Source organism: Melanotaenia boesemani, chromosome 2, assembly GCF_017639745.1.
Source record: "Melanotaenia boesemani isolate fMelBoe1 chromosome 2, fMelBoe1.pri, whole genome shotgun sequence".
Taxonomy (NCBI): Eukaryota; Metazoa; Chordata; class Actinopteri; order Atheriniformes; family Melanotaeniidae; genus Melanotaenia; species Melanotaenia boesemani.
In genome coordinates, this window is record NC_055683.1 from 25,638,665 (window position 1) to 25,661,170 (window position 22,506).

The window sequence follows — 22,506 nt, forward strand, 5'->3', positions numbered from 1 at the left end:
ATCACTATGCTAACAAACACCTCCATCTCACACTGCTGCTCATGCTGAAACAAGGAATTCCCAGCAATGGCAAGCTCCAAATTTTCCCAGCAGCTCTATTCAAGGTAACTTCTTTCTAGCTCTAGCATGAAACCACAAATTGCAGAAGAACCTGTCATCTTATAAGGCTCAATTAGTCAAAGATGGCCTAAGTGTGCTTTTGTTGGAAAACAATGGGGCATTTATAAGACATATGTGAGGCAGATTTCAACTTTTCAAAACTCTTATTATAGAATGTTGCTAATTTTCTTTGGTCTCTGAGGAAAACAAAAAAAAAAACACGGCACCATCACCAATGCAGGTATGCACACCTGTGCCCCATTAACGTCATCTGTAGTGAGACAGAGCAGGGGAGGTTGTGTATGAAGTGAGCAGGGGTGGGGGGGCATACTGTCCTGCACCACTGACTCTTTGTTGATAGGTGGTGAAAGCAAGGTATCACTGAACCAAACCAGCACCACACACTTTTATTTTACTTTAAAAACACATCACACATTTACCCTGTGAATAAAATATATTGAAAAAAACTATTTCGAAGTAGAATGACTTTTTAAGAATTAAGAGAATAATTGTTGTTAGAAAGCAGCAAGTGGTATTGACACTTTTCTTTTTTTTAAAGTGTCATTTTTCTGTAAGCGCATGCTCTTGACCCCCAGAGTGGGTTAAAGGCATGGTGAATTCAGCAGGTCGTCCCTTAAAAATCAGCTTTTGTAAACAGCACAACAGCCTGACCTTAAAGAAAACTAAAGAAAACTGAGCAATTGAGTCAGTATATGGAATCATAAGATTTGCTGACCAGGATAACAGAAATATCATCAACATATAATCAAATGCCAGCTCCAAATGTCGGCTTGCTCAGGCATGGATGGATCTGGTGCTGCATTTTTTCCCTCAGGACACCTCATGGTTGGTCTCAGCTGCATGATGGGTTCTGCTCATATTATAGAGGAAACTGACAGGTAAGCTTCTGCTTTTGATTCAATGTATTTTGCAAGCTTTCTAGATGGGTTTTCCACTTTGATAAAAGTTAGTTTCAATGTGGTAATTTTGTTTAAATATAACTTATATAAAGCATGATGCTGCATGTATACAATTTGTTCTGCTTAACCCGTTATGGTGGCTACAAAAGGATTAATATTCACAAACTACATAGAATGAAGAAAACCCAATATCACAACAGTGCCTACCACCTTTAACTACTGCCTAACAGAAACAATTTCTTCTCTCAGCAGATCTTTATCAAATTTAAATAAAAGCAGAGACTATTTGCCTTTCAAATAAAATGGATGAATACAAGTTCAGCAGATCAGTAGGTAACTCTGCGAAGCAGAAAAAAGAGAAACTTGTGAGAGACTAAAACTGTGGTGATGTGAAACTGCTGAGGTCAAAGTTAAGTTTTATTTTTTATATTCAATTCTATCTTTCCCATGAAAAATGGCATATTTCCTAAAATAAATCATTTCCATATGAGCAAATCTGATTTACCGTGTAACAATGATCCTTTCATTACAGTCTCTTTCTTCTTAGCTTCATCTGGCTGCTTCTCATCCATTATATCAAAGAATATGAAAAGTCAGAAAGCATTCGACTGGCAGCTTAAGAAGTCCCTGATTCCCATAGAGGTTGCTCATCATTCTTAGGATGGATCAGCAGAATGAGCAAATTAACACCTATTTTTAGCTCCAGGTGTGATCCACATGTGTGCGTAGGGACTTAGTTGGAAGAGTCCCAGAGGAACCACCCCACTAATGAGACCTCCACTCACAAACAACACACATGTGAGCAAATAGCTCTATTGTTGCCAGCTGGCATTTATTCTTAACCCTGCCCTTTTTCACCCCCCTGTTCATTAGTTAAAGGAGCTAGAAAAAAATCCTTCAAACTAAATCTCTTACTCAACATCCCCAAATCCTTTAGCTCTGGACTTCCTAACTTCCTCAGTTATATCTCCAGCATTTATTGAGCCATCCCTCTGTCCCCATAGACAAAATCTAAATTATAAATCCATTCAAACCCTTGGCAACATTATATCTCTTGCAAAGAAAATAAACACACAAAGGAGTAAAACATTAGCTTTAGTGGATCAATCACAGCTGAGAGAGAATATCCAGATTTCAAACTAGTGTTCAACTGAGCGATCCAGAATAAAATTCTGTCTCCTCAATAAGAAAGTGTCTTCCTATTTTTGTCAGATTTCCTAAAACTAATTAAGGCTGGCAGTGGAGCAGTAGCAAGTAATGCAGGAAGCTGAGAGATAGAATGAGAGAACAAGAAAGGGGAAAACAAGGGGGGGCTACAACATCTGGGCTGAGTTAACCACTGGCTATTACCAGGTCCTGAACCCATCAGGGTCTGATGGGGAAGTATACAGGCATGACGTGCTGGGTATGTTAGCGATTTGGAAAGAGGGTGAGTATTCACAAAAAGACAAACCACAGGAGTGAAAAAGTGGGGGTTAGAGAGGGTAGAAAGAGACAGAAAGTGCACTTACAGCAGAAGCTGGATCTCTGCAAAACTGATCAGAGATATGTTTAGATGTATAACAAATAAAAACAATCTGCTGTAGCATGACAACACTGCAACGTCAATCTGTGTTGGTATAACAAAGTTTTATCAGCCCCAAAAGGGTCACACAGATTACATTAGTTAAGATAGGAACGGACAAACTAACTGCACTCTGATTTATAAATATATTGTAGGGTAAACATCCCAACAATAATAATATCTTTACATTATGTATAGTATAGTTATATTATGTATGCCACTACTGTATTAAAGTATTAAAATGTGTACATTACAGAATTACAGTTTACAGTTGACTTTCTGCAAAAGAAATTGTAGTTGGACACATATTTAGCATTTAAATGCTGTGTTAAGCAACTTTCCCTCCACAAATGGTGTCATTCCAGTCATTATCAGCTATATTTGCTGTATAAGCAAATACTTTTTATAACACAACAGCATTTTTGGCTCAGTTTTTGAGCTAAACCATGAAGTTTGTGAAGCTGGAATTCAAAGCTTGCTATTAAGTGAGCATGTGACATATTCTTGGAAAAACCCACTATTCTTAACAGACATTTTTTTTTCCTGCGGTGTTAGTATTAAACAGTCTCTAAACTCCCAAAAAAGTCTTATTTTGAGGGAAGTATCAAAACTTAATTCTTTGGCATGAGCAGTACTTCAGTGAGGAGAATTATTTGTTGATAGAGTTGAATACTTAGCATTTTTCTTTACACGATGAGAGGAATCTGCACATCTGATGCACATTTTATGAAATACTTTATAAAACCTCAAAAAAAAAAGGGTTTGTTTTTGTGCCTTATGCCCACAAAGCTGGACTCAAAGCTCACAAACTACTTTCATCAGAGCACAAAAATACTTTAAAGTGGACCTGACATGATAATTCCCAATCAATTAATTCTTAATCTTAGGTGCCTCTAGATTAGTTAAAAACAAGAGTATGTGAGGAAGTGTCTTCTGATTGGTCAAACTGCCAGCTAGTTGACAGGTGCTGTTGACCATTTGCTTACTTTGCCTTTTCCAGGTAAATAGTAACAGTTAGCAGATGGGAAATGGCTGATGTCTACATGGACAGCGCCAAGTGGGTGAGCAGATGGTAAGAGGACTCAACGCAGCTGACTGATGTCACCCATTTGCTCCATGGCTCTGTATAGGTGCATTTTGGCTAGCACCCATTCACTCATAGTGATAGAATCTGCTTGTTTAGCCTGGGAAGTGTGCCCTGGCTAGCACGTTTTTGTGGCTTTTCCTAGCTTTTGATTTAATCTTTATAAATAGCCGTACAGTCCCACCTTGTAATAGTCAGAATTATTTCTTGCAGTGCAAAGAAATGGTTGCAGTGGATAATGTGCATGTCCTAGCTGGGAAGCAGTCCCTGGAGAATTTGACCATACAAGGAAATCTGGAAGCAATGATGGAATAGTGGCCAGGTTGTGAGAAATATTCTTAAGAGCAAGAGTTTCAAACTACTTGATGAGCTGAGTTTGTTCTGTGTAACAAAAGTCAAACATGGGCATGCATAAATGAATGAATGAATGAATGAATGAATGCAAACCCCACCATGGGCTGTTTCAAAACAGTTCAATGCAGATTGCAGAATTTCTAAATTCTTACGTAAATATGTGGGTTAATATCGTTCCTTTATATCTTTGTTGTCAAATACGACAGTTTTAATAATCTATGTAATGAGCAAGATATTTAATTGTTATTTATTTGATATTTTGTGACAACAAACACTTGAGTAACAGTCAATTCATAACTTTGCTTAAGTAGTTAAAAGGAAATTATAGTATAGTAAATGGTAATAGATAACTAATAAAAATGGAGACAGATCTGAAGTAACAAAAACTTGTATGAAGAATTTGAATTCAGTTTGTTCTCATGAACCATTTCATAGAAAGCTCCGTAAAAACAACTAAATGATCTTTGAGTTTTAGGTGTCTTTTTCCACTTGAAAATAAACTATGACACTCTGTTTTTCAACCATTAGAAATAACAGGTTTTCAGACTGCTGATGAGGGTCATGTGACTACATAAGAACTCAAGCAGACACTTAAATGGACTGGTTGACATAACAATAATCTTTTCTTCTGTTTCTTTTTAAAGAAAACAAACATGCACAAACACCATAATTAAATAATTCTGTTTCATTTCATCAGGAACAGGTGTGACTGAAAATATCACACCTGTTCCTCTGGACCTAAATCAATGATACAAGCTTTACTGTTCTGCAGAGATTTTTATTCTGCTGCCTGTCCGAGTCGCACTCATAACTGAGGCTCACCAAGCCTGTCTTTAATGAGAAATCTGCTCATGAACCCACATATATTCACACTTCTCAAACACACATTATAGGAATTTAAAGACACAAATATAAAACAAACATACAAATGTAGTTTATTATGCCTATAATGAGAAACACAAGACTGGAGACGCACACCTACCAGAGAGTTCATACAGTGTAATTCATGGAAGGGTATGAAAGATGGTATAGTGCTGAAACCACTGTATTTTTTCTTGGCCCTACCCAGAACTCCCTCATCAAGTCCAAACCAATTCCAGCCCACGGTCCTCTCTAATTTCACCCTGAGCAGCAAAAGCCTGAGCCGAAAAAGAGGAATCTGGCCCCCCGAGTCCAGCAAACTATTCCCTTTTCCTGTCTCCCTCCTCTTCCAGCGACCACAGATCGACAGCTCTACGGCCAGCAGCGGCCCAAAACTATGAGGGGTATTTTCAGCACTGTAATTTGAAACACACATGGTGTGCACACACAGGCACACACTCACACACAGAACCACACACTCAGCAAATACAAAGACACTGGAGATTGATCAAAAGATTCAAGTGACTGGAGAGGAGACACAAATGTCCACAAAGGCACGTGTCTCATTAGGATCGGGTCTGTGTATGACTGCTCTCCTGAAGCGCAGAGTCAGTGTTGTGGCCCAGTACAACAAAAACAGGGTGGAGGTATAACTGTACAGAGATGTGAAAGAAACTAATCAGAGGGATGGGAGAACCAAGAAGAAAATAAGAGAAAAACAAAAGAAAAATATAAATTTAGGTTTGGTACTTGACGATTCTTTGTTCTTACAATGTCTACAAAATCTAAGCATTCTTAACACTGCTCAGTTAAGAATGCTTTATTATGTTTAGATGCAGAAATCTGTGTTTCATTTTGAATTTACAGGTTTTAGATTATTTTCTACATGTATGCTTTTCAGGATTTAAGCTTCTAGCATAAAAAAATAACCCACTAAAAACAATGTCATATTAATGTACTTCACACTTTATTCACAATGCTTCACAGCCAATCAGAGACCAAATGTACCTCAAAAACAAAATTCAAATATCAATTTACTTTGCAGTCAGTGACAGGGCAGGAGGAGAAGAGGTGCCACATCTACAGACACTCTTTCATCGAGTGTGCCAACTATGTAAATACAACAGTTGCCCTGATTACAGATGCAGGATATGCTGCTTTTTCTCTCCAAGGCCGTAATTGGCCTGTGCAGTCTTATTTCCCATAAATACAGCAGAAGTAGAACTGTAATTATGGACTATATTTACCCCACCTGACTAAGGGAGAACCCAGTTCAGTGGTGGCCACTGGGATGAGCTAACCCCACTTCACTATGCTGCCTCAGGTGGAACCAGGACACCAGTGGACACACATGAGCAACTCTGAGATGGATCCCTGAGCTGTGATGGTGGAAACTGTATTTCTTGAAATCTGTATTTCTTTGGTCTAACCAAGATGTGTTAAACATTTAAAAGTATTAAAACTTCTGAAAATGAATTATTAGCTGACTTATCCAAAAAAAAAAACTGTGTTTTTATCCTGAGAACCATATTGGACTGTGATACAGACACTAAAAGTAGGAAGTGCTGATTAATAAAAAATCCCATAAATTGCATCATAGAGCATTTGCAAAAGATCTCTGCATGACTCCATGACGATGATGGCCTCCAGCTTTCTTGAGATATCCTTTCCCAGAAACATTTTCAGAGCTTCATGTAAGAAGCCAAGCAGATGTCCCAGTGAGGTTACAAATTCAAAGAGTTTGGCCATTTCTTTACACCTTATGTTTACTTTGTGGCCACACTGGACTTTTCTTTCTATCACATCCTACCTATAACAACAAACCAATCCAAATGCTGAGTGGAGAAAGTGCTTGAAAATGCTTTCATACCAAGCACAAAGGATTTTGGGGAATCTCTGTGAAATCACTTATACAATAAGAAATGCTGCACTATTTTGTTTTGTGGTGCTGAACAGCTTTCTATGCAATCAAATTACAGCAGTCTTAATGTTTTAGCATGATTAAGATTCAGCGCCCGCACCCTGTAAACCACTTTTCAGCAGATGGGGAGCTGAGAGGAGTTTCTGTGGCTCTCTCATTCTCCAGAGAGACAGCTGCACATCTGAAAGCTGTCATGGTGGGGCTCTACCCACTCTGCTCTCAGAGGCCTCTAAACCAAAGCCTCTCAGAGGAGGACCTTGTGTGTTTCAGAGATACATAGAGGAGACAAGAAAGGGAGAGAGAGAAGAACCAGAGGCCAGAACCAGAGCAACTCTCTAATAACTTTGATCTGTGGCTCAGTTCTCCATGGTTTGAGGTGGTTAAGTCATGTGCTGCAGGCAGAGGACAGTGCTAACTCACATCTGCACTTCTTAGTCATCTCTGTGACAACAAAATCCAAATCAGAGAGTTTGGAAAGACAGAAAAACAGAGGAAAAAGCAGAAAGTTTCAAAGATTTGGCTCAAAGGTCCCTCTGTTTCCTGGTGGCCCAGCAGAGTAAGAAGAAGAATATGTGCAATAAAGCGATTATATTTCTTGTTCTACTGCACTGACTTTAAAGCAGCAATACTAGGTGTCAGTGAAATGTTTTATTTTACTTATAAAACTGTGGGCTTTCATAACTTTCCTTTGTCATCAATGTGCCCTTATACTCTGAAATGTCATCTATCTAATGGAGTTAAATAAACCATAGAGTAAGAAGGAATTTCCAAGCACATCCCTGCCATAAGTAACCACTGAAGTCACTGTCGAAGACATCATCCTAAATTAATGTGACCTTTGGTTGTGACAAGTGATTTGCAGCCCAATTAAATTTTTATTTGAATTACTTAGACTTATTTGTTAGGCAGAGAGAGGAGCTCTTTCTCTTTCAGAAAGATCGCAAAAGTTTTGAAACATATATAGAACTCATGATTGAGCAAATATTGTAAACAGATACAAGAGTTGATGCATGCATGCAGATGCATGATTAAAAAATATGGTCTCTACTACCCAAACTGATCTGCCTTCCAGGTATTTCTGCGATCAGATATTTAATCTGCTGTGGCATGCAGTGTTTTTGCAGGATTCCTCATATTTACAAACCTGAGAGCCCATGAGGCAGGCTGAGCATCCCAGTAATTAAAACATCCTGGGAGGTCCACCACTGAAATGTGTGAGAATATTTGCTCTACAGCAAGCAACCTCTCATGACACTCACTGCCCCCCTCAACACATAAATGCCCAGACACTCCACTTCCTCATTGCTGCTGGTTGAGATGGAGTCCTACTGGTTTAGGCCTGGAGGTCATTGGTTAGAAATTTACATTAAGGGCAAAGAAGGAGTGGTGGGAGTAGAGTGGTTCACATTAGATTAGTGTGGGATGGGTACCGTGGGAAGTAGAGAAAGGGACTGCACCATGTGTAGCACATTCATAAATCAGTCATGAGTCAGTGAGAGTGGCCAGTGGTGAACTCTGTAGGTTACTGTCAACATGTTTACTGGGTGTAGCGTGGAAAAAAATGGGCTCATATGAAACAGGGATGGAAGGGTCAAGGACCAGAGCTTAATTCATCTGTTGTGCTGTGATTGAAACAGTGTAGATACAGATGAATCTACAACAAGTGATTTTGGAGGGAAATTATTCTATAAAATACAAACCAAAAACACATTTATCATTCGTCTTCCAGCACTTCCGCTACAAAGAGCACCTGTTGTTTTGGAAGTGTGGTAGGATCTTCTTTTAACTGGGACTTACCTGAACAGGCGACAGCTGGGCTCTTGGATCAAACACTCGCAACATCTTGTCCTAGCATGGAAAAGCATGAAAAAATAAACTATTAGAAAAAGGAAAACTTTTAAATGATTAAACATAAATTGGCATGATGGAGCACTGCAGGATAAATCTAAACTCAACTGCCCTTTTTTTAATATCTCTGTATAGTAGATTCATTCTCAGTCCAATCTATACCAACAGTATCTTGCGCTAAGTAGCAATAATGTTGAGAGCTACTGAAGAATAAGAGCTTTAATATGTAAATGAGATCAAAGTCCGGGATTTCCAAGTTTTCTCAAAGAAAATGTGGAAGGAATGACAGACGTCTTTGTTAGCTGGATTATTTTCTTACAAACTAAATGGACAACTGAAATATTAAAGCAACATATTGAAAGCATTAACAAAGGCTCGCTCCACCTCAGCATAATTCAAATAGGTTGTCAGAAGTTTCTTTATTTATCAGTGAGAACTCACTGATTCATTATTAGCAAATGCAATCCAGTGACCTCTCCACGGCCTTGTGTGCCTTGATCCTGGCCAGCCAAAACACACATTCAGCATCAATCACAGGAGCCAATCAGAGAGACTCCTGTGTGATTGGAAGGAAATTGGGTTTAATGGGATCAGGCTGTGTGGGACATTCGTGTCTGCAGATGTGTCACTCAATACTGCTGTGTGACTGTGATCACAGCAGCACCCTGACACACGGAGCTGATAGCAGGTAATACTTATAAGTACTTAGGCTAAACCATACCCACACAAAACATATACATGTCAAAGGGAATCAGGAGTCTGACCGAGACATTGTAAGGTGCACGCACAGACATGAAAGCAATGGCAATCACTGCAATAGTTATCTATACCAAATATTATTCAGCTATCACATGTCTGACATTGACAAACTGTCATATGTTTGAATGTATTTTAACGAACCTGAGCAGGGATTCAGCTCAACTTCATTCTGCTCCACTCGCCAATCAAAGAAGGCAGGTATTTGCTATTTTTTTCCTCAAAAAAGCAAACAGGGATTTTGACTAATTTGCTCCACTTTGCGTCCATCTTGTCTATGTGTGAGTGCAGCCCACCCACGAATATGATGCCCCACATAGACAGCTATGTCTTTAGGCCTCTGTGACCTGCGACTAAGCCAAAGGCTCAAAGAGCCCTGCAGGAGCAACACACACAAACATACAATAAACATTTCCTCCTCATGACCTTTGGGTAAGAGTCCACCTGTTGCTAAAAAAGAAAATTGACTAAAGTCATCTCTAAGCAGTAAGGCTGTACCAGTCTCTGGTAAATGATACTGATAAGATGCAGTTATTTTGGTAGACATCCCACTAAAGCTGCTGAAGAAGATCATCTCTGTTATTACTGAACAGGCACATCAATGTCTTTATCTATCCCTTTGACCAAACTTATGTTCTAATCCACAGCCAACTATTATCTGTATAAACATGCTCAAGTTGTCTAATTTTTTTTCTTTTACCAACAACACATTCATCTGCTCTTAAAAACAAACATTAGAATAACTAAATTTATATCTATATATCTATCTATCTATAGATAGATAGATAGATAGATAGATAGATAGATAGATAGATAGATAGATAGATAGATCAAAAACATACATCTTCCTAATGGAAGCAGTTGTGTGCCATTTCATCCTAAGTGTTGTATTGCAAACACCACATGTGGGAGGAAACTATCTGGCTGTGCAAACACACAAATGAGGGTCTATTCACGTACAGTGTGTCCACCGAGTATCCACACACACTCAAACAAGCAAACACACTCTCGTAAGCCTATGACAACAACACATAAAAAAAACACTCCATCTAAACTCATAAATGCACAGATGGGAGGGCTGGGGTATCCGTGTGTGCATTTGTATTTGTGTGTGTGCTGAGACAGCAGCTGTTTAATCAAAGAGGTAGAGCCTCATTCTCAAGCTGTTTTTAATGAGTTTTCACTGCAGGTCTGCAACACACAACTTTTACATGTGTGCAAAGCTACACAGATGCTGGGAATCTTCACACTGGGGTGCACTCTGTCACTCTCTCTGCTCATCAAACACACTGCGCTGCCAGACTGCTGTTCGCAGTCTCCCACGGTTACTAAAGTCAAAGCCTGCTGCAGCTTGCTGTGTGAGGCTGAAGGATCTTCAACAGTTATTCTTTGCACCATGGGAAATAGAGCATGATAAAGAACTTGATTATAATGTAACCTTCAGCACTGAAAGTGGACTGTTGACCACAAATCCAGCTACACCTAATTTCTGTACAGCAAACCATCCGGCAGTCCCGTCCATCATTCAGACAAACACAGGCTTTCCACCTCTGCTCGGGGTACCTGGGGATTTTATTCTCCTTTATTGAATGCTGCCCTTCTTTCTACAAGTGTGTCATAAATATACTTTTCTGTAGGTCCAAATGAGGCCTGTCATGATTCCTGCTCTTTTGAGGTGGTGGTCTCCCCTTCATCTTCCCCCAACCAAGCCCTGTGCCCCAATGTTTACCCTATAGGAGGGCCGGGGATTGAACCCACATGTTAGCAGGCTCTATTTGCTTTAATAACTTGGATTGGAGAGATTGAATGGGGCCTTTTTAGTTAAATGACACCAGAGCCTCAGCAGGGCTGGACCCCCACTTTCTCCCAGTCCCAACACACACACTTTCTTCTCAGGTGTCTTGTTCTTTCGTGCTACACTGAAGCTAATGGTAGTGCTGGTAGCTCTGATTAAGACAATTATCCTGTCTGGGATGTCACGATTTTGACAAAGCTTGTGATTGGTGGAATAATTTGTTACTTGTCAAAGCAAAGACAAACAAGGAGAACCAGACCAACAATCATACTAATTAAGAGGATGCACATGGTACATTTCTGTGTCAAAGGTTATTTGGTTTGTGGTTGCAGTAAGCTCATCATGTCTTCTTTGAAACATATATCAGGGGCTTCTGTCTCATTTTCACATCAGTCAGTGTGTGGTTTTAGAAAAGGAGCAAATGCAAAGTGAAAGAGTTAACCTCCCCCTTTCCAATGTCACTGGCTTTTCCTATATAGCAACTTATAAATCATTTCTTTCTCTTTCCCTTCTACGGCCTCCCTCCTTTTCCTATGCCTAAAATAACACCAACCTAACGGAAAACCTTTGCCATAAAAATGCAATTTCTCCTTTTTTTCTCTTGAGCAATTAAATCTGTTTCTTTTATATCCATGCATTACATAACAACTGTGTGTATTAAAGAAATATTAGTTCTCAGAAGTTAAACAAATTTGCAACAAAAAAAAAAGTCATGAGTATAAAGGGGCCATAGAAGGATGCAAGCTGGAGATGAGGCAGGGCTGAAGCAAAAATTTATGGCCCTGAGAGATTAATCCTTCACACGCAGCCTCTTGCCATTTTTAATGGGTTAATAACCAAGAGTCTACAGTTTCCAAACTTATGAGGAAAATCTCCTCAGGACTCCAATTAATGTCTTTGGCATCACTACTACAATACTAAAACTAACAGGCAATTACATTTTTATATACAAATGGTTTTCCAAATTTATTTTTATTTTCCTCTAAAAAATGTCTCACTAATTGTAATCCAATATATAATGAGATTCCCACCCTTATTTCTAAGAGCATTACCCTTTTTGACGTTATAGAAACGGCTGTGAGGCTCTGGCTGCATCTAGTGGTCACAAGTTACAGCTGCAGGAATCAGACCTGGATGCATACAGGTCTTAACTGTTTAGTGAAATCCACCCAAATACTGCTTTTAAATTTTAGTGTGAGCCATGCAGATTATTGTGATATATATGTGGTGCACGGTGAGGTGTCCTGACCTTGCAGGAGGACGCTAACAGAGAGCCATCATGTTTCCAGCTTAGACTCTGCACCTGGTCGCTGTGTGGCTCCAGAGCTGCAGGCAGATGATCAGTTAGAGAGATAACAGAAAACACGATACTGAGTTCAGATTAAATACGGACAAAATAAAAAATAAAATAGATTTTTTTTTTTTTTAGAAAAATAGGAGACATGACAACACACACAATGAACAAAGAATGACAGCACAAACACAGACAAGACAAAAACACACATCAATCTCAAGAGGTCAATGAAAGGGGAGAGATGAAGCCATAAATTAAGCAGAAAGAATTCAGAAGACAATAATAAAATATGGATGATTTACACCAAAGAAGGGTTTAAGTTTCAGCATATGTGAGAAATTATGAGCATGATACACATAAGACTCCAGTGACATAAGTGAGCACACAGCACAGCTTGTGTGAATTGTTCAGTTTTACCGTGACAACAAACAAATGGAAAAAAATAAATAAAAAGAAGGGTGCTTTGTTAAGACAGTTACACACTTTTAGAGGGTAAAGAATCCAAACACACACTCATATATTTTTGCTTTCAGAGCTTGTTCCTCAGCCACAAATAAAAAGAACTACAAATGAATGTGATGAAAGGTGTTGTGGAGATACAGCTCATGAAAGACTGGATCAGCAGTGAGCAGCAGCAGCCAGGCTAGCTGTCATGGGATGAGTGAAGGAGTATAGTGTTTGTGGGAGGGGAGGTTGGGAGGGGTTTAAGGCCAGAGGATAGTGACTATATCCTGAGGCCAGTCTGTGGAGACTGGGATCAGGACTGCAGATCAAAACATTACCTCTGCTGCTCCAGCTCTTAGACAGAGCCACAGGGCTGTAAAACGTAGGCAGTGTCAGTCAGACATTCTCCAACGAAAAAGGCCAACCAACCACTTCACTCCATTCCAAATATTGGTTTATGTTACACGCAGAAACAAAACATGGCACAACATAAACTGAAGATTAACTGACAGAAACTGAAATGTTACATGTCAAGACACAGTACGTAATGTACAACAAAGACTTTGACAAGTTTTGTGTTACATGTTTTCATTTTTACTCTGAAATCACCTGCTAGTGGTTGTTCCTGGCGGCTGGTGTCCCAAATCAGAGGAGACTTTGTGGTGCCAACAGCCAGCAAACCAGAGGAAGTGGGGTGGAAATGCACCAGCTCCAGCCTGCCTAGACCTGGATGCACCGTCAGCTCTGGACTGCTGGGCTGCTCCTGCTCTGGATCACACAAACGCCACAGCTTCACCTGCATATAAAAAGATGGAAAGAAATTAGAATAATGGATTCTTTTCTCTTTGACATCTCAAAATCTTCTCTTCCTTTTACAGGAAATAGTTCTCACACATGGGTGCCATTCCTCTCCTTCACACATGTTCATGATAAGTCTACTCAGCTGTTTTTTTAAGCCATACAAGGTTCATCACCTACAACGACAACAACTACACTACTACAACTACACACAAGTTGTCAAGTCATGAACTATGATCATCTGTAAATGTTGAAACCACACACATAATGTGGAGTTTGGGTTGGATTTCTAGCTGATGCTGACAAATCAGCTTGGCTGAATCATGATGAGTTCACAGTTAAGACGGTAAAAACAAAAAACTAAAAATGTACAATCATTTACTTTGCTCAGCACAACCAGCTTGGTAGAAAAAAAAGCCTTTTCTGGAATAGGATAAAGAAAAGTAAAAGTGCTTAGCGAATGTTGGGCACTGCAGACCAGTTCAGTTCATGTGTGTGTGGCAACACTTAAAATGTTTCTGTACATGTCTGTGAGGTAAACCGAGCTGCTGAGTTTGAGAATGCAGACCCACACTCAGCACATTCAGTTTGCTGGGGCACCTGTGGCTGAGGATAATGTGGGTGTCTTCTTTAAAAGGTTTAAATAACAAAAACCAAAAGGCTCATGTTGCGTTCAAACCCCTGCCAGGAACAACAATGCCTGCAAGGACTGAATATTAAATTATTTTAAGTGTACTACAGGAAGAGAAAGTCAGATAAAAGGGACTAACTAATAAATGGAGAAGGTGAGGAAGAAGTAGGACATTAAACAGCTCACCGTTCCATCACCAGAGCAGGTTGCCAAGAGACTGTCATCAAAAGGAGAGAAGTCCATGTCGGTCACCAGATCTAATGGAGATAGAGAAAAGCTGTTTTATTTCTAAGGGACTACGTCTGTATTTCTCCTTTAATAATGTTATTTCATACAGCTGATAAAAGAAATATGATATCAAGTCAACACATATAAACAGGACACAATTTCTGGTGTATTTCAAATATTATTTCTACACAGATTATGCATTTTATACTTTAAGGCTTTAATTAATACACAAAATGGTTAGGCAAAAACTTCAAAGTGGGTTATTATTATTCAAGAGCAAAATGTGTTAAATTACACATGAACAGCAAAAAACAAAAATGCAACTTGTAATGTTATTAATATATTTTATTATATCCGGCTTAAAAAATTTAAAATACTACCAGCATGACAGGGAATCTGGGTGACAGTCCACTGGCCATTTGAACCAGGTTTGACTGAAGTAAGGCCTACCATTCCTCCACCTGCAGACACATACAGTGCAAAGGAAAAAAACATCATGGTCAAACTTTTAAAATTGAGCAACAATTTCCATGTAGCTCAAAATGTATTGCTGATAATGCTTTTTTTAGTTGATTGGACCAGTTATCATGATCAGACGATAGCTTAACAAAATGTAAACACAAACAAGGTTCAAAGTATAAACAGTCGACACACATCTCTACTTAAGACAATTGTTACTGTTCATCTACACTTTTATATCCATACCAGCGTGCTCTGTATTGAAAGCCACCAGCTTGGAGCTTGCTTTGATGTGATTCCCCTGGCAGGAAAAGGTGCCTGCACGGACATTGCTGATCCATTCCTAGATTTAAAGAGAGCAAAATATAAGCAAAAATAAGAAGAACGCAACTAACTGTATACATTAGGGAATCCAGCAATTAAAGAGCAAACATAACCAAACTGCAACAACTACAAAAGAAAAACTAAAGAGAACTGTGCAGTAAACAGGAAGGACCTGGCTGAGCACACAGTCTTTCGTGCCTCAAGATGAGCAAAGTGCTGAGGAAGTGGAAATGCTCCCTCCCTGCATGGCTGAGAACTCTTAAAACCTCTTACGTAACATTAATAAAAGAAGAGCAGCATGAGGACAGCGTTTCTGTACAACATGCTCCAACAACTACTACTGAGCTGCTCATCAGAAAACTAAAAGCAATAGTGAGCGACATTGTGCCTTTTTTCAGAGAGCACTTAACTGCACCAACAGCGTTATTGAGTAAAGACATAGTAATGCTCTCTTTAATGCAACCCTGCATGTCATAACCTATGTTCTACACCTGTTTCTGTCAAGAGAGAAATTGGAAACACACGCACATGCCCATAGAAAGAGTGTGGGATAAGTTTTAACTGAAATAAAATCCAAATAAATAACAATACTTCACTTAATTTATTCTATTTAACCCACATAAATGCTGAGTGTTCAGTAACCGCAGGAATTTCTAATCCATTTAATCATACTTTCTCCCAAACTGAATTTAGGAGGATCTCAGATAAGTGCTTTTATTGTAGATCATTTATTTATTTGTTTTTAAAAACATTAAGAGCCACTACAGATGTATTTTAATAGTCTCTAAAGTGGTAGGGAAATATTTTAAATAAATTTTGATTTGTTGTAAACAAGATATGGCATGTTTTCCAGCATAAGTTCCTGAGGATTTAGACATCAATCAAGCATTTCTGGATCATCTTAAGACAAAGACTCATTAATCTATGCTTTCCTTTCATGTCTTCCTCCATCCCTATAAGCATGTCTCTCTAATTTCTTTGTTTCTTGTCCTACTTTCACTCATGTACTGTGTTTGTAATGACACCACATGACTTAGGCTTTGAAACAACTTAAAGCCCAGAAGAACTGCAAGTTTAGCATTCACAGGAGCAAAGCACCACCTGCCGACTGTGCAGAGATTGGAGAGATACAGAGATCATCCACTGTCTGCATGCCAGGCATTTTACTGTCTCGGCTGAGAACATAACAAACATAAGAGGGGATTGCATAAAACACATCACAAATGGGAGATGCAGGCGCTTCACCTTGTAACCAATGGATTCAAATGACGAAAACAAGAAAGAAAAGATTAGCTTTGTATGCAAGGCACAAGTCGACTCTTGCAACCTATGACAGCTAATACTACCAAACAGGCATAATGATAACCTATCCATTTCCCTTTGTCTGACATAACAAATCTAAGCAGACCCAAATAAACTTAACGCTAACCACACAATCGTCGAGGAAATTAAATAACTCGCAAAAAAGGCATGATGATGGGCGTCACTGCAACATCCTATTGCGCTTAGCATCTCCATGCAATCACGTGGCTCGTAGTTTCTACACGAAACCCATAGTTCGTGTAAATGCCTGCATTTGGATTCTTATTTTTGCTGTTTCTCTCTTGTATAGGCTTCCAGATGCAGGAAGTTTAACATCCCTTGCAGGCAAGCAGGCGTTCCCTAAAGTAGCTCAGCTAATTTACCTGCGCTAATGTTAAGCAAGACAGCTTTAGTTTATTTATTTTATTTATTTTTTTTTTTTTTACAGATGCTCGTGTGCTACTTACATCTTTCTTGGAAACTTTCGGAGTAGTATTTTTGTATTTGGAGGTCTTAAAACGATTCATGCTGCTTTTTCAAATTGACTTTCGTGCCTTCCGGGTGTCTCTGTCGAGCTGGTTGGTACTGCAGAATGACCGTTCTACAGCTGACAGCCGAGCTTCGCCGCGCGGTGTGCGCTCGCTTTGTTTTACTTAGCTGTCCGCGATTGGGCGGAATTACCATTTCCCATGCGAGACAACAAACGACTTTATGAAGTACTACCCCGGGTGATAAAACATTTGAATAATTTCTAACTTGTATGTACTACTAAACTGATAATTCCAAAACATGTTGATCTTCATTTATACCCAGTGTGACTGGTAGTGTATAGTTAATAAAAAGGAACGATAGTGTTTAACTTTTTTTTTTGTCACAGCGCAAGAAACCAATCTGATGCCTACTCCCTCCTGGGCATGCGCAGTGTGTGCAGAGCGGTGGCCACTGTAGGAATGATGGCGTCCTCGGTAGCTCGCTGTTCCTCACGCTGGATTACTGTCGTCGTGTCCTCTGGATGTCAGAGGGCTGCCGGTTCCGTTATCTCCTTTGACCATGGAGGAGTCCGACGGTTCTCGACACTGGGAGGAGAAAAACTATGGCGAGGGGGAAGCATGGGGTGCAACGGAGCTGGGAAAGCGTTGACATTGAGAGGGCTGTCAGGTGAGCCATATTATATTAGCCTGGGCTAAGCTACGCTAGGCAGTCATTTCTTATTAACTCTAGTGACGCAGGATAAAGTAGTTACATATAATGAACTATCATCTGCTCAAGTGAGCAGTGACAATAAGGTGAACTTTCAACGCTTAAGCATGTACTTTGAAGCAAATGAAGAGAGTCTATCAGATGTGATGTAACAGTCCTGCTAATTTCTACCATCAAGTGGCAATGCTGGTGTAGCAGCAAATTCAACGTACTCTTTGAACTTTAGGAACTGCAAATGTTTGTATCGTGCTTATTTGCTTGTATTGATGGCTGTTTCCAGGCAAAGTGATGCCAAATATAGGGTTACTAGGGGTTGAATCCGATCCGCTAATAATGACAACGTCAAACATATAAGCTAATATTAATAATCTTTCATTTGCAAAGTTGCGCAATAATACGATAAGTTCATGGTTGTTTAAGCCGTTAAAATCTTTTGACACATCATGCAATGTTTAAACATCGTCTGCAACTGTTGACATACAATTGTGTATTTATACTGTGTATGGAGTAGCATTTTTAATTTAATCATAACAAGATGAAATAAGGTCAAATGTTTGTACAACTTAAGTGTACCATAAAATTCTGCCTCATTTTGATCATAATCTGCAAGAGTCTCAGGTGAAATGGTACAGTTTTCAGTTTGTTTTTGATGCAGCTGCAGTGCAGCTAAATGATATTTTTTTTATGTAAATTATCTCTCATCCTTTTGGGAACCTTTCAGGCCTCAAATCACCACATGTAGTCTACACCCTGTCCTTTCACTCAAGTGCCTCATCCAGCAGCAAGCAGGACTACTACCAGATTCTAGGGGTACCTCGCACAGCAACCCAGAAAGAAATCAAGAAAGCTTATTACCAGGTTTGTTTTATACTGACTCACCTAAACAATTTGTAGTAGTTGTTAATTAGATTGTTATCACAGTAGTTGATAGTGTATTTGTTGTTACTCAGATGGCAAAAAAATACCACCCCGACACCAACAAAGATGATCCACAAGCTAAGGAAAAATTTGCTCAGCTGGCTGAAGCATATGAGGTTTGGTTTTGGACTTTACTCAAGTTCTGCTTGGTACAATTACTGTTAATCTGTTTCTTCTCTGTTAAAATTTGAGTGAATAATTGTCCTCTCAAACCTTACCGTTTCCCCCCCCAAAGATTCTTAGTGATGACGGGAAGAGGAAGCAATATGACATATACGGCTCAACAGGCTTTGACGCTGGTCAGGCAGGCGGTGGAGGAGGGCAGCACTACTGGACTGGACATGCCAGCAACGTGGACCCAGAAGAGCTTTTCCGCAAAATCTTTGGAGAATTCTCAGGAGGCCGCGGCTTTGGAGACTTTAACGCCATATTTGATCAGCCACAAGAGGTTAGTGAGATCCTACAAAGTAAAGCTAAACAGTGTTTTTGATGTTTGTTTTATGAGCTCAAGTGGAAGTTATTTGTTACCATTTGTTTTTGGTGCAGTACTTCATGGAGCTAACATTCACTCAGGCAGCAAAAGGAGTCAACAAAGAGATAACTGTTAACATAGAAACAACTTGCCAACGTTGCGATGGTAAGGGTCATGAGCCAGGCACTAAAGTTCAACACTGCCACCACTGCAACGGTTCCGGCATGGTAAGAACTCTGATAGACGTATTGCTTCAAATTATTATAGAATTCTTTTTCTAAACTTGAGTTCTCCTTCCCACAGGAAACAGTAAATACAGGCCCATTTGTGATGCGCTCTACATGTCGTCGCTGTGGTGGCAAAGGCACAGTCATTTCCACCCCCTGTAACTCTTGCCGTGGTACTGGACAGACCAAGCAGAGGAAGACTGTGATGGTTCCTGTGCCTGCAGGTCAGTCACACTCCAGTATCTGTCCAGCCATGTTTTTTGTTTTATTTTGTTTTTTTGTTGTTGTTTTTTTTTTTTTTTTTGCAATCTGTAAATATCTCAAGGATATTTTTTCTCCTCATTTGTTAAGAATGTCAGATGATGTCAGGCTAGGCAAGGCAAGTTTATTTGTGTAACTCATTTAATGTACAAGACAATTCAAGGTGCTTTAAATAAAACATTAAAAGCATTACAGCAGGGTGCAGGAAGTATTAATAAGTACTTTAAAAATAAATAAAAAGGAAATGAATAAAACAGAAAAAGATACAATAAAATAGATCAAATACAAGAAATAAATTTCAGTCTGAGGGATTAACAGTTGTTTTGATAAAAGGTGGCAAATAGAAAAGTTTTTAGTCCTGATATAAAACTGCTGAGTTTCCGCAGAGCTGCAGTTTTCTGGGAGTTTGCTCCACATTTGAGGAGCATAAAAGCTGAACGCTGCCTCTCCATGTTTAGTTCTGACTCTGGGAATGAAAGTAAATTTGACCCTGATGACCTGAGGGATCTGGTTGGTTCATGACGAACCAGAAGATCCTGAATGTATTTTGGTCCTAAACCATTCAGTGCTTCGTAAACTACCAGCAGGATTTTGAAATCAATTCTTTGACAGACAGGAATATGACAGGCTAAGCAATATTGTCAGCCTGATAAAATGCAGATATTAACTATTGTTTTGTTTTGTTTTTTTTAGGAGTGGAGGATGGTCAGACAGTCAGAATGCCAGTTGGAAAGAAGGAGATCTTTATCACATTTCGGGTTGGTATTCATTGTGTCCAGCTGTTGATCTTGTAGCAGAACCAAGCCCGATGTAAATTAGATTGGGTGGATTAATTTTAGGTTGACTTTTTTTTTTACTTGAACACTTTGTTACAATTTAATTTTGTGATGTGTCCAGGTCCAAAAAAGCCCAGTTTTCAGAAGGGACGGTGCAGACATCCACTCTGATGTTTATGTCTCTGTAGCCCAAGCCATCCTGGGTGGCACAGCTAGAGCACAAGGCCTTTATGAAACACTCAATTTAACAGTAAGTGGAGGCAGATTATAGGGGAGTATTTCAATCTTGTACAGTTTAATGAATGACCAGAGCAATTTATTTTTTCAGATCCCAACAGGAATCCAGACAGACCACAGGATCCGCCTGGCAGGGAAAGGAATTGCTCGAGTCAGTGGCTATGGCTTTGGAGATCACTACATCCATGTCAAAATAAAAATACCCAAGTAAGTTTTCAAAGACATTGTTTTGTTTCAGTATTAATATTAAGTTCTGTGTTTTCACCCGACAGAAAGTTTTGTAATTGAATACAATGGGATGCTATAATTTTCCTCATCTTCAAAACTGCTTTCTCAACTACACAAAAATTTGATTTTGTTGTACAGGACGCTGACAGACAGGCAGAGAGCTCTGTTGATGAGCTACGCTGAAGACGAGTCAGACGTAGAGGGGACAGTCAATGGTGTTACTGCCACCAACACCGGTAAAAGAACAGTCTCACTGAAAAGGGCTTTAGTCCCTTTTTTCCCTTTAGCTACCTTTAATTGGGGTTGAACAAGGGTACTTAGATGTAGTGTTCCTTTCTGTTCAGGTGGGGGCAGCAGTTGTAAACAGTCTGAGGTAGAGCAAAGTGGGCATGACCAGGAGGAGGCAGAGTTGCAAGAACAGGGGGGATTCCTCTCCAAATTAAAGAAATTATTTAGTTCTTCCTGACAGCCACAAACCAGGTAAGACTGGTTATTATTTAATCTAAAATTACCTCCTCTGACATTACCATGTCTGTGCCTGTGAAGCACTATGCTGCAATATTTACATTATCTGGATTGTGGCTGTCTTAAACCATGAAAAATGTACCCCTGCATTTAGTTAGATATCTAGCCACTTTATGGGATATCATAATTATCTGATCTTAATATTTCCAATTCAGCAGTTCCATTTTTTTTCTTCAAGGTAAAAGATCTTCCTGGAACTGAGGACTCATCAGCAGGTCAGATTGCAGAGAAGAAAGTGTAAAGCACGAGCAGCCACTTCACAAAGAAAATGACAGAAATAAAGACTGTTGGATGTTTGTTGCGGCTTGCAAAGGAGTTATTTGGAAGAACGACCTACTTAGTCAACCCTGAATTTAAAAAGCCACTGGATTATCCTCTCTACTCCTGTGTCTAAATGGATCCACAGACAAAAACATCTGTTGGCCACTGCATAAAAAATATTCATGGAAAAAAATTGGGGCTCCAAGGACATTCTTATAGCACCCAGGGCATGTTGGCCTCTGGTGATTCCCAAAAAGAAAAATGGTAATAGAGTCCACATTTCAAAAATAAGTTGTACTGGCATCAAATATTCAATAAAGGTTTATTTAGGATTAAATGATCTTATGAATTGTGTTGCCTTTTCAGGCTTACATTTCTCTTAAGAGCACCTCAGTCCTTAAAGGTTAAACAGTCAAATTACATGTTTACATTCTGCATAGATTTCAGTCTTGACGGTGTCTGCAGTCGATAGTTACTTTCCTGAACTGTGAGGATCAATTACTCCGGTCTGTCCCTCTTTAAACCCTTGCATTATAGGAGAAACAGATTTTAAACACATTTGTACATGAACAGCTGTAGAATATGCATTTATTCATGGATTAGAAGCAAATTGTACAGCAACAATAAAAGTTTTGTTCTGGGAGCCTGTTTCTTATAGAGCTATCAAATTTCTTGAATATGAATACCACTAAAACACAAAGTGGCTGAATGGCTATCAT

At 39.3% G+C, this 22,506-nt stretch overlaps 2 protein-coding genes across 4 annotated transcripts in view; one reads left to right on the forward strand and one right to left on the reverse strand.

The window, feature by feature from the left end:
• Nucleotides 1-17,289, reverse strand: part of LOC121628547 (mitochondrial import inner membrane translocase subunit TIM16-like) — a 112,935-nt gene extending 95,646 nt beyond the window's left edge. Inside the window, exons 1-7 of one of the 2 annotated variants that reach the window (XM_041967637.1) lie at nt 17,150-17,288; nt 15,303-15,399; nt 14,978-15,058; nt 14,556-14,626; nt 13,550-13,736; nt 12,452-12,528; nt 8,601-8,651 (exon numbers count right to left, since the gene is read on the reverse strand). In XM_041967637.1, coding sequence (XP_041823571.1) covers nt 8,601-8,651; nt 12,452-12,528; nt 13,550-13,736; nt 14,556-14,626; nt 14,978-15,058; nt 15,303-15,399; nt 17,150-17,209 — 624 coding nt within the window. In that variant the 5' untranslated portion in view covers nt 17,210-17,288. Of the gene's footprint in view, nt 1-8,600; nt 8,652-12,451; nt 12,529-13,549; nt 13,737-14,555; nt 14,627-14,977; nt 15,059-15,302; nt 15,400-17,149 lie in introns of both variants that reach the window. The other variant, XM_041967620.1, reaches the window with a different exon arrangement.
• An 89-nt stretch (nt 17,290-17,378) lies between these two features.
• On the forward strand, nt 17,379-22,427 carry dnaja3a (DnaJ heat shock protein family (Hsp40) member A3a). Of its 2 annotated transcripts, XM_041967657.1 has the most exons (13): nt 17,379-17,410; nt 17,560-17,840; nt 18,604-18,740; nt 18,833-18,916; nt 19,036-19,248; nt 19,347-19,499; nt 19,576-19,723; nt 20,454-20,518; nt 20,658-20,786; nt 20,865-20,980; nt 21,140-21,237; nt 21,346-21,481; nt 21,705-22,427. In XM_041967657.1, the coding sequence occupies exons 1-12, from the start codon at nt 17,394-17,396 to the stop codon at nt 21,465-21,467; spliced, it is 1,563 nt and encodes a 520-aa protein (XP_041823591.1). In that variant the 5' UTR covers nt 17,379-17,393; the 3' UTR covers nt 21,468-21,481; nt 21,705-22,427. The 2 variants fall into 2 exon arrangements, with proteins under 2 accessions (XP_041823591.1, XP_041823595.1); XM_041967661.1 differs by lacking the exon at nt 21,346-21,481.
• The last annotated feature ends 79 nt before the right edge of the window (nt 22,428-22,506 follow it).